Source organism: Gorilla gorilla, chromosome 13, assembly GCF_029281585.2.
Source record: "Gorilla gorilla gorilla isolate KB3781 chromosome 13, NHGRI_mGorGor1-v2.1_pri, whole genome shotgun sequence".
NCBI lineage: Eukaryota > Metazoa > Chordata > Mammalia > Primates > Hominidae > Gorilla > Gorilla gorilla.
Genome location: NC_073237.2, coordinates 82,430,610 through 82,445,794, shown reverse-complemented (window position 1 = coordinate 82,445,794; position 15,185 = coordinate 82,430,610). Strand labels below are relative to the sequence as shown.

General features: G+C 41.3%; 2 protein-coding genes across 12 annotated transcripts in view; both read left to right on the top strand.

The window, feature by feature from the left end:
* The window catches only part of ISCA1 (iron-sulfur cluster assembly 1), a 160,316-nt gene that overhangs the window by 42,197 nt on the left and 102,934 nt on the right, over positions 1-15,185 (top strand). The window lies entirely within an intron of this gene.
* The window catches only part of C13H9orf153 (chromosome 13 C9orf153 homolog), a 40,130-nt gene that overhangs the window by 19,567 nt on the left and 5,378 nt on the right, over positions 1-15,185 (top strand). For 4 of the 9 annotated variants that reach the window (XM_019033975.4, XM_063696508.1, XM_063696509.1 and 1 more), the window contains 2 exons: positions 12,346-12,437; positions 13,957-14,443. In XM_019033975.4, the coding sequence (XP_018889520.1) occupies positions 12,372-12,437; positions 13,957-14,443 (553 nt within the window). In that variant the 5' untranslated portion in view covers positions 12,346-12,371. Of the gene's footprint in view, positions 1-4,818; positions 4,898-12,345; positions 12,438-13,956; positions 14,444-15,185 lie in introns of all 9 variants that reach the window. The other 5 variants (XM_063696507.1, XM_019033974.4, XM_019033978.4 and 2 more) reach the window with 3 other exon arrangements.

Below are 15,185 nucleotides of genomic sequence, written 5' to 3'. Positions count from 1 at the left end.
GAATTCACTTATCTTATGTATGATGTTCTGAAAGTTCCCCCTTGCTAGCCTGTAAACTCCACAAGAGGCCGGGCATGGTGGCTCACACCTGTAATCCCAGGACTTTGGGAGGCCAAGAGGGGAGGATCACTTGGGGCCAGGAGTTCAAGACCAGCCTGACCAACATGGTGAAGTCCTGTCTCTACTAAAAATAGAAAAATTAGCCAGGCCTGGTCGTGGGCACCTGTAATCCCAGCTACTTGGGAGGCTGAGGCAGGAACATCACTTGAACCCAGGAGGTGGAAGTTGCATTAGCTGAGATCTTGCTGCTGTATTCCAGCCTGGACGACAGAGCAAGACTCCATCTCCAGAAAAAAAAAAGAAATGTATGACTTTTCGTATAAAAACTTGTCTATGTAAGCCATCAGGGAGTTTGGTTCTTAAGCATGAGAATCGCCCAAGTCTCCTTGCTTGACATCCTGTAATACATGCCTCACTTTCTCTTGCTACAATCATGATGTCAGTGTTTGGCTTTGCTGTGCTCGGCACAGACCCAGTTCAGTTTGATAACAATCTCCCTCCCACAACCAAAGCTATTCTTAGCACCCTGAAATAGATGGGGATCCCCCACCTGGAGAAAAGAAGATGAGTATCTACCAGGCAGGCCAGCTCTGGGCAGGACCTGGAACATGCAGTCCCAGTTCTCTCCTGGCATCTCTTGCTTGCGCCCAGGCAGAAGGGCCTAGGGTGTGCTAAATGACAGGGCTGAAGTGGAAATTGGAACACGTTCTTGTAAAAATAATATAAGGCAGCACTCATGATGAACAGAGGTATATATACTAGGTGAGTTGGTGGACTTTCCATCATTAGTAAGAAAAGCAAAGAGGGGGCTGTCTCTATAAGCATAGAAAAAATAAGCTCAATATATAGGTTACCTGATGAAAGCGTTAATATGAGAAGCCAGAGGAGAGGGGGTAGCGGCACAAAAGAAAAGCAAATTAGGGCCGGCACGGTGGCTCACGCCTGTGATCCCAGCACTTTGGGAGGCTGAGGTGGGCACATCATGAGGTCAGGAGCTCGAGACCAGCCTGGCCAATATGGTGAAACCCCATCTCTATTAAAAATACAAAAATTAGCCAGGAGTGGCGGTGCACATCTATAGTCTTAGCTACTCGGGAGGCTGAGGTAGAAGAATCGCTTGAACCCGGGAGGTGGAGGTTGCAGTGAGCCAAGGTCATACCACTGCACTTTAGCCTGGGCAACAGAGGGAGACTCCATCTCAAAAAAAAAAAAAAGAAAGAAAAAGAAAAGAAAAGCAAATTAGTGCGGTTGTGGTGGCTCACGCATATAATCCCACCACTTTGGGAGGCTGAGGCGAGTGGATCACTTGAGGTCAGGAGTTTAAGACCAGCCTGGCCAACATGGTGAAACCCCGTCTCTACTAAAAATACAAACATTAGCCGGGCGTGGTGGTGTGTGCCTGTAGTCCCAGCTACCTGAGAGGCTGAGGTGGGAGAATCACTTGAACCCAGGAGGGCAGAGGTTACAGTGAGCCAAGATAGCGCCACTGCACTCCAGCCTGGGTGACAGAGCAAGACTCTACTGCCAAAAAAAAAAAAAAAGGAAAAGAAAGCAAATTCAATTGCACTGAAAAATGCATGTGCGGCAAGATCATATTTATCCACTATAGCATAATATATAAAACTGTGGGTTCTCATGTCAAACTACTGGTTTCATCTCAGATTCGCCACTTATAAGCTCTTTTATGCTAGGGAAGGGGTGCTTACCCTGTCTGTGTTTCAATTTCTTCAAATGTAAAATGGGAATTATACTTGTACATGTGTCAGAAAGTTGTTGAGTGGATCAAATCAGATAATATATTTAAGTTCTTAGAACCATATGATTATAAAGGCATATAGTAAATGTTCACAGAATATCAGCTAGTATTCATAGCTCTTAGTAATGGTCAGTATCATCGAGTTTGTGTGCACCAGTGCCTTCATTATCTATAAGACACATAATGCTCAGGGCACTGAACTGCTCCACCATCGGGGTGTCTTACCCTGAGTGGTGCTGGGTGCATCCTGGAAAATTCTAACAGCCCAGATTCCCTTTTATACATACCAGGAAGGCCCTTCTGTTAACACAGTTTTCCTTCAAGCAGATCACAATGTAACTGACTAGATTTTTGTTTTCTTTTAAAAACAGCTTTATTTAGGTATAATTTACATAAGATAAAACTCACTCTTTTTAGCATACAATTCAGTGATTTTTAGTAAATTCACAGAGTTGTTCAACCAACAATCTAACTTGAGAACTTTTCTGTCAGCCCCAAAAGAAGCATGGTGCCCATTGGCACTCACTTCCCGTTACCCCTCCAGCCCCAGGCAGGCTGTAAGGGTTTGCTGCTGAACCCCAGTCCAGCCATCCAGGCCCTTCAGGGAGTGCAATAAGCCACCTTAATTTGGACTCCTCTAAACTATAACTCCTCAGTGAAACATTATAAGCAATCTCCTACGATGTGTAATTTCTACAGACAGCTGCCTTCATCCATTTCTTTTTTTTCTTTCTGCTGATCTGAAAATGTGCCTTTTTAATTGCAAAAGTAATAAATCTTCATTGTAAAATACATAAAAGTGCAAAGAATTGTAAGAAAGAAGACACAAATTTCTCATAATCTTACCGCTAGATGGAACTGTTAACATTTTTAAGTGAATCATATATGATTTTTTTTTTTTTAACAGAGTCTTACTCTGTCACCAGGCTGGAGTGCAGTGGTGCAATCTCAGTTTACCGCAACCTCCGCCTCCTGGGTTCAAGTGATTCCTTTGTCTCAGCCTCCTGAGTAGCTGGGACTACAGGCGTGCGACACCACACCTGGCTAATTTTTTGTATTTTTAGTAGAGATGGGGTTTCACCATGTTGGCCAGGATGGTCTCAATCTCCTGACCTCGAGATCAGCCCTCCTCGGCCTCCCAAAGTGGTGGGATTACAGGCATGAGCCACTTGGCCCATATATGATTTTTTTTTTACAGAAATAGAATTATATTATAGATACCTTCTTATAATTTGTTTTTGTTTAGTATAAATATTATTTTAAAAATTTCCTGTCATTAAACATTTCTGTACAGTTTTGTAATTTCTCTAAATTTGTTCAGTTATGAGCTCATCATTGGACATTTTTTCTTATTTTTTTCTATTATACATAATACCTTTTTCACATCTCTGGAGATCTGTTTCAGCACACATCTCTGCCATTTGTTATACTAACTTCTCTCATTCAACTTGGAATTACTTCTTTACTTACTATGCTAATTCATGAAAGAAAAATTTAAAGATACAAGGAAAGTAAAAGTTCCACTGTAACCCAAACTCTTAGGGACTACTGTTTGGGCAGTCCCACTCTTGGGGGACTCTATTTTAAAATGAATATATAAGCCTTCACTATAGATGTATTTTAAACAAAAACAAGATCATATTCCAGGTATTTTGAAAATTTCCAGCTTTCTGTTATTGGTATCTAACTTAACTCCACTGTAGTATGAGAACAGACATTGTATGATTTTCTATTCCTTTAAATTAATTCATGTGTGTTTTATGGCCCGGAGTCTGGTGAATGTCCCATGTGGACTTGATCTTGAGAAGAATGTGTAATCTGCCATTGCTGGATGAAGTAGTAGTCTATAGATGTCAATTATATCCAGTTGATTGATGGGACCGCTCAGTTCAACTATGTCCTTACTGATATTCTGCCTGCTGGATCTGTCCATTTTCGATAGAGGGGTATTAAAGTCTCCAACTATAATAGTGGGTCCATCTATTTTCTTCTTGTACTTCTATCAGTTTTTGCCTCCCATGGTTTGTTTTGGGTTTTTTGTTTTGTTTTGTTTTTCCGTTTTTGGTCAGAGTCTCTCTTTGTCACCCAGGTTGGAGTGCAGTGGTGTGATCTCCACTCACTGCAACCTCTGCCTCCAGGGTTCAAGCTATTCTCCTGCCTCAGCCTCCCGAGTAGCTGGGACTAACTACAGGTGCCTGCCACCACACCTGGCTAATTTTTTTACGTTTTTAGTAGAGATGGGGTTTTGCCATGTTGGCCAGGCTGATCTCGAACTCCTGACCTCAGGTGATCTGCCCGCCTCAGCCTCCCAAAGTGCTGGGATTACAGGCATGAGCCACCGCGCCTGGCTTGCCTCATGTTTTGACACTTTGTTGTTAGGTGCATACATGTTACAAATTGTTATGTATTGACCCCTTTATCATTATGTAAAGCCCCTCCTCATCTCTGATAAATTTTCTTGCTCTGAAGTCTGCTCTGTCTGAAATCAGTATAGCTCCTGTATTCTTTCGAGGATAATATCTCTTTCTCTATCTCTTTACTTTTGATCTATGAGAGTTCTTATACTTAAAGTGTGTTTCTGGCCAGGTACAGTGGCACGCACATGTAGTCCCACCTACTTGGGAGGCTGAGGCAGGAGCATTTCTTAAGCCTAGGAGTTTGAAACCAGCCTGGGCAACATAGACCCCATCTCATTTAAAAAAGTAAATAACAGTGTGTTTCTTGTAGACAACATATAATTAATTGGGTCTTCTTTTTGGTCCACTCTGACACTCTCTGTTTCTAGTTAGTGTATTTAGACCATTGACATTAAAAGTGATCGTGATGGGTTTGTATTAATATTCACCAAATGTTTTACTGTTTTTTTATTTTTTGCCCTTGTTCCTTGTTTCTGTTTTTGTCTTCCACACTTTCTGCCTCTTGTAGTTTTAATTGACCATTTTATATGATTCAGTTTTTCTCCTTTCTTAGCATATCAATTATATGTTTTTTTTACTTTTTAGTGGTTGCCCTAGAGTTTGCAGTATATGTTTACAACTAACCCAAGACCACTTTCAAATTACACTACACCTTGCAGGCAGTGTGAGTACCTTATAATAACAAAAGACTCCTAATTATTTCCTCTTGTTCTCTGTGTCATTGTTGTCATTTGTTTCATTTTATAATAAGCTATAATTGTTTGAATACATTCTTGCCATTATATTTTGTTTTGTTTTGTTTTTTATTTAGAGACGGGGTCTCCCAATGTTGCCCAGGCTGGCCTCAAAGTCCTAAGTTCAAATGATCCTCCTGCCTCAGCCTCCCAAAGTGCTGGGATTACAGGCATGAGCCACCTAGTCCAGCCTGCTATTATTATTTTGAACAAACTGTTATCTTTTCATCAATTAAGAATAAGAAAAATAAACATTTTTATTTTAATCTTCATTTACTCCTTCTCTAATACTTTTCACTTCCTTATATAGATCTGAGTTTCTTACCTACATGATTATCCTTCTCTCTGAAGAACTTCTTTAACATTTCTTGCAAGACAGGTCTACTGGCAACACATTCCCTAAATGTTTGTTTGCCTGAGAAAGTACCTCTATTTTTCTTTTCTTTTTTTTTTTTTTTTTGAGATGGAGTCTCGCCCTGTCACCCAGGCTGGAGTGCAATGGCGTGATATCGGCTCACTGCAACCTCCGCCTCCCGGGTTCAAACGATTCTCCTGCCTCAGCCACCTGAGTAGCTGGGATTACAGATGCATGCCACTAAGCTGGCTAACTTTTTGTATTTTTAGTTGAGACACGGTTTCACCATGTTGACCAGGCTGGTCTCGAACTCCTGACCTCGTGATCCGCCCACCTCAGCCTCTCAAAGTGCTGGGATTACAGGTATGAGACACCACGCCCAGCCCTCTCTCTCTTTTGCTTTTGAAGGATAATTTCACAGAATACAGAATTCTAGGTTGGTGGGTTTTTTTCTCTCAACACTTTAACCATTTCATTCCATTCTCTGCTTCTTTGCATGCTTTTTGAGGAGAAGGAAGAGGTAATTCTTACCTTTGCTATTTATAGCAAATAATTACTTTTAATCTTCCTGTGGCTTCTTTCAAGATTTCTTTTCTTTATCTTTGGTTTTCTGCAGTATGAATATGATATACCTACGTGAAGTTTTTTGTTTTGGGGGGGTTTATGCATTTAACCTGTTTGATGTTCTCTGAGCTTCTTGGATCTGTGGCTTGGTGTACAACATTAATTTGGGGAAATTTTAAATCATTATTGCTTCAAATATTGCTTCTGTTTCTTTCTTCTGCTGGTATTCTCATTATGCATATGTTATACCTTTTGTAATTGTCCCACAATTCTTGGATATTCTGTTACCATTTATTTTCCAGTGTTTTTCTCTCTCTCTTTTTTTTTTTTTTTTTTTTTTTTTTTGAGATGGAGTCTTGCTCTGTCACCCAGGCTGGAGTGCAGTGATGCGATCTTGGCTTAGTGCAACCTCCGCCTCCTGGGTTCAAGCGATTCTTCTGCCTCAGCCTCCCGAGTAGCACATGCCACCACACCTGGCTAATTTTTGTGTTTTTAGTAGAGCTAGGGTTTCACCATGTTGGTCAGGCTGGTCTTGAACTCCTGACCTCGTGATCCACCCGCCTCAGCCTCCCAAAGTGCTGGTATTACAGGCATAAGCCACCACACCTGGCCTTTTTTCTCTTGATTTTTCAGGTTTGGAACGTTCTGTTGAGATATCCTCAAGCTCGGACATTCTGTCCTCAGCCATAGCCAGTCTACTAATGAGCCCATCAATGGCATTCTGCATTTCTCTGACAGTGTTTCTGACCTTTAGCATTTCTTTTTGATTCTTTCTTAGAATTCTCATCTTCTGCTTATATTACCTGTCTATTCTTGCATGCTGTCTACGTTTCCCATGAGAGTCCTTAGCACATTAATCATGGTTGTTTTACATTCACAGTCTGGTAATTCCAGCATCCCTGCCACATCTGAATCTAGTTCTGATGCTTGCCCTGTCTCTTCAAACTCTGTTTTTTGCCTTATAATCTTTTGTTGAAAGCTGAACATGATTCCTGTACTGGCTCTTCTGGAGGCTTCTGCCTTGTTCTCGAGGAGCTTCCTACTTCAGTAAGCTGCAATTCCCTGTATTTGCCTGTCTGTTTCTCCAATTTTAGGTCAGCAATTTGCCCTGTGACCTTACTTCTCTGCCAGATCTAAGAAGAGTTGCTGGTACTTCCAAGCTCCTTGCATGCCAGAGGAGAAGCCACACTAGAAGTCCCGTTGCCCATATTTCAGCTGGGTTGTCTTTTAATTGTTGATTTCTAAGTGTTCTTTGTACATCTGTATACAAGTTCCTTGTCAGATGTATGATTTGTAAATATTTTCTCTCATTCTGTGATTGTTCTTTTCACTGTTTTCATTGAAGCACAAAAGTTTTTAATTGTGATGAAGTCCAACTTATTTATTCTCTTCTTCTGTAGCTTATGCTTTCGTGTTATACCCAAGAAACCACTGTCTAACCCAGGGTCACAAAAATTTACCCTTATGTTTTATTCTAGGAGTTTTATAGTTTCAGCTCTCATACTTAGTTCTATAATCCATTTTAGGTTCATTTTGTGTAAGGATTGAGGTAGGGGTCTAACGTCATTCTTCTATGTGTGGATATTTAATTGTCCCAGCACCATTTACTGAAAAGACTGTTTTCCTCCATTGAATTATTTTGGCAACTTTGTCAGAAAATCGATTCACCATAATTGAGTTCTCTTTAAATAATTTTTAGCCTTTATTTCATTTCCTGTTATTTATGTTTCCCTTTTATATGACACAATAGCTATTCAACATCGTGGTTCTCTCCATTTCAGCTTCAGTTCTACTATGTTTTTATTTAGATTGTCATAAAAGAGAAGGAAGGACATTCTGTCTGACTAAATGGGAAATCAGAGTGAGCATAAGCTCAAAGAAAGAATGCACAGAAGCGCAGAAGATTTTTTCAGAAAAAAATGAGCCCAGCTGGCTAAAGTATAGAGAAGATTTATGGCATTGCAGTAGCATTGAAATATGGTTATTATTATTATCATTTTTTTTTTTGAGACAGAGTCTCACTCTTTCACCAGGCTGGAGTGCAGTGGCTTGATCTCAGCTCACTGCGACTTCTGCCTCCCGGGTTCAAGCGATTCTCCCGCCTCAGCCTCCCAAGTAGCTGGGACTACAGGGATGCACCACCACACCCAGCTAATTTTTGTATTTTTAGTAAAGATGGGGTTTCACCATGTTGGCCAGGATAGTCTTGATCTCTTGACCTTGTAATCCACCCACCTCAGCCCCCCAAAGTGCTAGGATTACAGGCGTGAGTCACCGCGCCTGGCCGAAATATGATATTTTTAAATGATAGAAAAGTGTCAGAAGCAGATTGTGAATAGTCTTTGTAAGTCTGGTCAAGAAATTTATAAATTGGACGAGCACAGTGGCTCACACCTGTAATACCAGCACTTTAGGAGGCCAGGGCAGGTGGATCACCTGAGGTCAGGAGTTTGAGACCAGCCTGGCCAACATGGCAAAATCCAGGCTCTACCAAAAATACAAAAATTATCCAGACATGGTGGCACATCCCTGTAATCCCAGCTACTCAGGAGGCTGAGGCAGGAGAATTGCTTGAACCCGGGAGACGGAGGTTGCAGTGAGCCGAGACTGCGCCACTGCACTCTAGCCTGGGTGAGAGAACCAGACTCTGTCTCAAAAAAGAAAAAAGACAAGTGAGGACTGTAAAAACTACACTAGAATTGATAATTAAGAAGTCACTATTGTTTTTAAGAATTCAATTTTAGTTCATCAGCCAGGTGGAAGCTAAATGTCATTATACTGAAGATTACATGATGAAAATATAAATATAGCAAGTTCAGAGGTAAAGAAGAGACAAGGGTCCAGGGTTAGTGGTAGGATCACAGTCAAGAGAAGTTGCATTATTACCCCAAGTGGAAAAAATTTTACATATTTGCAAAGAAAGGAAGGAGCCATTGGGGAACATGAGACTGAAGATAAAAGAATGATAGGAAGCAAGAAGGAAGAAAAGAGGAGTTGTTGTTGGAAGGGAAGGGAGGATAACTGAGGGGAAATATTCCACAAGAGTTATGAGGAGGGGCCGGGCGCAATGGTGCACGCTTGTAATCCCAGCACTTTGGGAGGCTGAGGTGGGTGGATCACCTGAGGTCAGGAGTTTGAGACCAGCCTGGGCAACATGGCAAAACCCTGTCTCTACTAAAAATAAAAAAATCAGCCGAGTGTGGTGGCGCTTGCCTGTAGTCCCAGCTTCTTGGGAGGCTGAGGCAGGAGAATGGCTTGAACCCGGGAACTGGAGGTTGCAGTGATCTGAGACTGTGCCACTGTACTCCAGCCTGGGTGACAGAGTGAGACTCCATCTCAAAAAAAAAAAAAAAAGACAAGAAAAAGAATTACAAGGAGGATAAAATATACACCCTGGGTGGGAGAGAGAAAAAATTAACATTAGATGAGCCGAGAGAACTTTTTTCCTTCTGATTTGGAGGGAAGGGTGAAAAGTTGGGGGTGAGTGCAAATGGAGAAGAGGATACCATCCCCGAGAGTTTCTGTGAGACGCCCTTGCTCTTCACAGTACAAGGAAAATTTACTGTAGGAATTTGTGGGAGTAACGATGAAGAGAAGTGCCACAGTCCCCTGCAAAAGCTTCACTTTACTCACACAAATCTGTAAACAGGCCATTGGCCATATTTCCATGACTTCACCAGGAACACTCTCCATGAGAGATTGGGTCAAAGGGCTGATCTAGATTTAGGCATTGACTTGGATCAAGCAAAAACTGAGGTTAAAAGTTTGCTAGTCAAGTCAACCTTTAAGTGTCTAAAAGCATTTTTGGCTAGTGATCTGTTTCAGCATTCGGAATCCTGACACTTCAGTGAGAGGGAAATGCACCCAACAGTAGTTTAGCAAAGAGAATGAGCAAGAATCTAAACTTATTTGTGCTCCATTCCTTGTCATCATCAATACTATTGTAATAACATGAGGACATATTTCTTAGCTATTGCTTTGACTCCATGTATAGAGAGTTGGAGATTGGCCATTGAAGTTGGATATTGGCACTGCTGATTAAAATTGGGAGGTGGCAGGGAGAGAGAGAGAAAAGGGGAGAGAGGCAAGAGGTTACATCTTTCCCTCCTCTGAGGGAAGGGAGGAGAAAATGTATTAACCCTTGGTGATGGGAGAAGGCAGCCTTCCTATGGTGGACAACTCTGAAGCTGTCTGAAAGACAATAGCAATGGTTGACTGGAAGACATTGACAGGTTTTAGGTAAAGCACATTAGATAAATATTTTCCTCTGCAGAAAAAATTTCCTTCCTTTGCAGGAGGAAAGCACAATCAAGTCTCATTTTAATTGCCTAGAGATAAACAGGTCTGTGGCAGGCGTGCTGCACTGTATTGCTTTTCTAGTCCTGTATATCAATATAGTGATCTCAGTAGTGACAAATAGTGACAAAAATGTATTTGAGATTTTATATATATGTATATATGCATATACATACATGTATATATATATATATATCCATGTTTGTGTATGTGTGTGTGTGTTTGTGTGTGTGTGTGTATCCATTCTGGGTTTTTCTACTTTACTCAGGAAGGAGGAGAAACATAATTGTTTTCACTTCATCCCAAATACCAAGTGAGTGTTTTTGGTTCATCTCAGACACTCATCCCAGTGACCACAGCTGCCAGTCATGATACAGTGGTACCCTGTATCTAGAAATATATTTTCCATCCATATATTCTCTTACCTACCAATAAGGGTTTCACTGGAATAAATTAAGCCAAGAATGTGAAGTTTTATGGGGTTTATCTGTATTTATTGCTATATAACAATTCATGCAAAGCTTAGTGGTTTGAAACAATAATAATTTACTCTTTGTCAAAATTTTAGAGTTGCCTTTCTCAGCTGGGAGGTAGTTCTTCTCCATCTGGGATTTGCTGAGGTTGCTTATGCTGCTGTGGTCATCTGGAGGCTCGTCTGGGGCTGGGTGAACCAAGATGGCTTTATCTACATGTCTAGTGGTCAATACTGGCTGCTGAGTCTGCATGGTCTCTCCAGATAGGCAGCCAGATCTCTCTTTACATGGTGGCTCAGGCTCCCAAGAATGTGTAGGAAAGCCGCAAAGCCTCTTAAGGTCTGGGTTCTGGCACTCATGCTATGTCACTGACACAATGCCACAAGCTATTGATCAAAGCCAAGCATAGGCCAGCCCAGTAAAATGTGGGAGAGAACTTAACTGCCACTTATCAATGAGATGAATTGTGGAGATTCCATGGCCATTTTTAACATCTTGCAGAAAAATTAAACACAATTCCATCTGCAAAATGCCTTATAGTGTATCTGACACAAAGTAAATTATTTTCAAAATGTTTATTGTTTTTATTATTATCATTACATAAGAGCCTTTTCCTCCTGAATAAAAAACACTTTTTGAGTGTAAGGAGGTGGGTGAGTTTTTTTTTAGATGAACTGAAAGTTGATCAGAATACGTAAGACAAGAAAATAAAACTATCCAGCTGGGCATGGTGGCCCACACCTGTAATCCCAGCATTTTGGGAGGCCAAGGTGGGTGGATCACCTGAGGTCAGGAGTTCAAGACCAGCCTGACCAACACGGTGAAACCCTGTCTCTACTAAAAATACAAAATCAGCCAGGTGTGGTGGCACATGCCTGTAATCCCAGCTACTTGGGAGGCTAAGGCAGGAGAATTGCTTGAACCTGGGATGCAGAGGTTGCAGTGAGCCGAGATCATGCCATTGCACTCCAGCATGGGCAACAAGAGTGAAACTTCATCTCAAAAAAAAAATACATAAAATAAAAAATAAAACCATCCATATAGGATTTGTTACACTAGTATTAAAACTAAATACACATGTTGTCGAAGAATTTGGGTATTTCAGCGAAATGCTCAGTTGAAGCGTGACAAATTTGGCAGACCTAAACTACGAAAAAGCAAATGAAAAATTTAAATTGTATTGATATGCTTTGGATTTGTGTCCCCACCCAAATCTCACATCAAATTGTTATCCCCAGTGTTGGAGGTGGGGCCTGGTGGGAGGTGACTGGATCACAGGGGAGGATTTCCCCCTTGCTGTTCTCATGATTGTGAGTTCTCATGAGACCTGGTTGTTTAAAAGTGTGTAGCACTTCCCCCTTTGCTCTTTCTTTCTCCTGTCCTGGCCATGTAAGACGTGCCCTGCTTCTCCTTTGCCTTCCCCCAATAATTGTAAGTTTCCTGAGGCCTCCCCAACCATGCTTCCTGGACTGTGTGCAGAACCATGAGCCAATTAAACCTGTTTTCTTATAAATTACCCAGTTTCAGATAGTTCCTTAGAGCAATTCAAGAATGGACTAATACAGGTATAAAATTTTCAAAATGTCCCACTCACAAATTTCTTAAGATTTAAGAAGTCTCACCTCCCCCTTTGTATTCTATCTGATTTTTAATCTTTGATTTTTGTCTTTTCTCATATTGCTTTTTTTAGGAATTAGAGAATAAAATACCAGCACGATGTTCCTCACTGGAGACACCAGTCCAGCTGAGGACAATAGAGAAGCCACCCTTCCTCAATGTTCAGTATGTACTTAACATTGTACAATGAGGTGTACACAGGGAGCTTTACATTCAAGAATCATAAACATTCAAACTATTGAACGCACAGTGACACACTTGGGAGCCATGGGAAACTCCAAAATGTCACTTTAATGACTTAATATTCTTAGTCACAGAGAAGTGTAGTTCTTCCCAGGGCAGGTGGGCAGAAGTGCTGAGCTGTTTTCGTGATAGTGTGGTTGTATAATTCGTTATAAAGAGCCATTCACCAATGTTAGCACACTTTCTTTTTTTTTTTTTCTTTAGGAAAAGATGTATTAACCAGAGAACAATCCAGCCCAATTTCCAGACTAAAGATTTCATGATATCAGTCCAAACATCACACTATTTAACTCCCCAAAAAAACACTGGAAAAAAAGACTATCAGTGCTAACACATTTACTTACAAAATCTCCACCTATGTACCAATTTCTAAAACAGTTAAAAGACAGATACACAATTTGGGGTAAACTAACAAAACAGACTATTATAAAATATTGAAAGCAATCCTCCTGGTCCACGGGCCCTTGTCGCCTCTTACTTGAAGTTGGCATAACTGAGAATGCATCCATATATTCCTGCACCACCTTGTAGCAGAGCTCATACTGGTTCCAGGGTCTGGACCACTTGTGTAGCCTCTGTAGCCGCAGACTCTTGACATTCTGGAAGACGTCCAAAATCCCTTCTACTTTCCCACGCGTTAGCTCACTTTCTATTTGTTGCCCTTGCAATAAAATTGACTAGGATTGAAGGAAAACTCTGCATTGGGCTAAAGGACCTAAATTTCGGCCCTAACCTGAGACTATGGCCTCTTTGGCCTTCCAGTGTAATGGCCTAAGAAACCTCTTAGAAATGATAGGATTTGTAGGAAGTATAGGATTTTAGATGGGGACAGGTCCTCTCAGGGGTCTCTTACTGTTTTTTTCTGCCAATAACTATTCCCAGATACTCAATGTATGTCGCCATTTGCTCTGGTCAAATATCCCAGTGAGCAATGACTATTATCGCCTCCTCAGCACTGGATTCCTGAACATTATGGGCTCTTTGGACAACAGGATGAAGCTTTGATATCTAGGTGATCTGGCTCGCTTTCTTCCTTCAAAGACATAACAGCATTGCTCAAAACAAGCAAAGGCCACAGTCTCCCACAGCTATTTCTCTCCGTGGTCACTCATAGAATTTCAGAGTTGGAAAGATCTTCAAGACTTCTTAGTTCAATTCTAACTGCCTAATTTTATAACAAGCATTTATAAGACGTGTCTAAATAATACATCTTTAGGGGAGTGAATCGGAGATTTGACCTCTCTGTTCTCTATTCCACATTGCCACAATTGACTTGGTTTAGTTAGGCAAAGATATCTTCCAAAGATAAAAATGCTTTTGTCTTTATGGTTATTTATTGTCCTATGGTTATTTGTTATTTTTTCTAGGGTTTGTGGGTCTGCCAGAATATTACATTTTTGTCAGTCTCGTGACTTACCACTTTTTTTTTTTTTGTCCACAGCTTCCAGAATTATATGCATGTATTGAGAATTTTAATAAGGAGAGCAAGAAATCAAATCTTCTAAAAATGCATGGTATTTCACTTAACGAAGCACAGGAAGTACTTGCTAGAAACCTGAATGTCATGTCATTCACCAGGGGCACTGATGTGAGAGGAGATCTCCAACCTGTTATCAGGTGCACAGTGGTTAAAAAAGAGAAGCAAGCATCCATGACTGAGCTCCTCCACCGCAGCTTACTGGCAAGCTCACTCTCTCCCATGGAGAGGCTCTCCAGGTCCCAGCAGAGGCTGTCACAGTGTGGGATCTCCCCTCCCAAGCACACTTTTCCTTATGAAATTCTCACCGATCACTCAAATGCCTTGGCCCAAGTTACCGTACAGAAGGTTCCAAGCGCCAAAATCTTATGCAGCTTAGGCATTTCCAGTGCCACCCCAGAAAAGTTCATTTCTGGAGATAAACTTTGTAGATCCTTCTTAGTTGACCCAGGTAATTTAAACAGATGAGGCCATGTGGGAGAAAAGGAATGGAAATCTCATTGCAAATTTACTAGAGCAGAAATGGTCCAATACTGACCTACAGCAATTTTGTAGTTCTGAGGTTCATGGCTGCTATTAATATGTTTGCTTTATACAGTGTCAATAAAATGAATAAGCCTGGAAAACATAGAAAGACCCCATCTCCAAAAATAAATAAATAAATACATAAATAAATAAAAATTAGCTGAGCTTGGTGGCATGTGCCTGTAATCTCGGCTACCTGAGAGGTTTAGGTGGGAGGATCACTTGAGCACATGTGTTCGAGGTGGCAGTGAACTATGATCACACCACTGCATTTCAGCCTCGGCAACAGAGCAAGACCCTGTCTCTAAAAAATGAATAAGTAAAAATACAAATAAAATGCAGAACAGAGAACCCAGAATTCCAGGATCAAGTCTCAGATTCACTCTTAAAAAGATATATTGTTGGGCCAGACATGGTGGCTCACGCCTGTAATCCCAGCACTTTGGGAGACCGAGGCGGGCAGATCACCTGAGGTCAGGAGTTCAGGACCAGCCTGGCCAACATGGTGAAACCCGGTCTCTACTAAAAATACAAAAAATTAGCTGGGCGTGGTGATGGGTGCCTATAATCCCAGCTACTTGGGAGGCTGAGGCAGGAGAATTGCTTGAACCCAGGAGGTGGAGATTGCAGTGAGCCGAGATCGCACCATTGTGCTCCAGCCTGGGCAA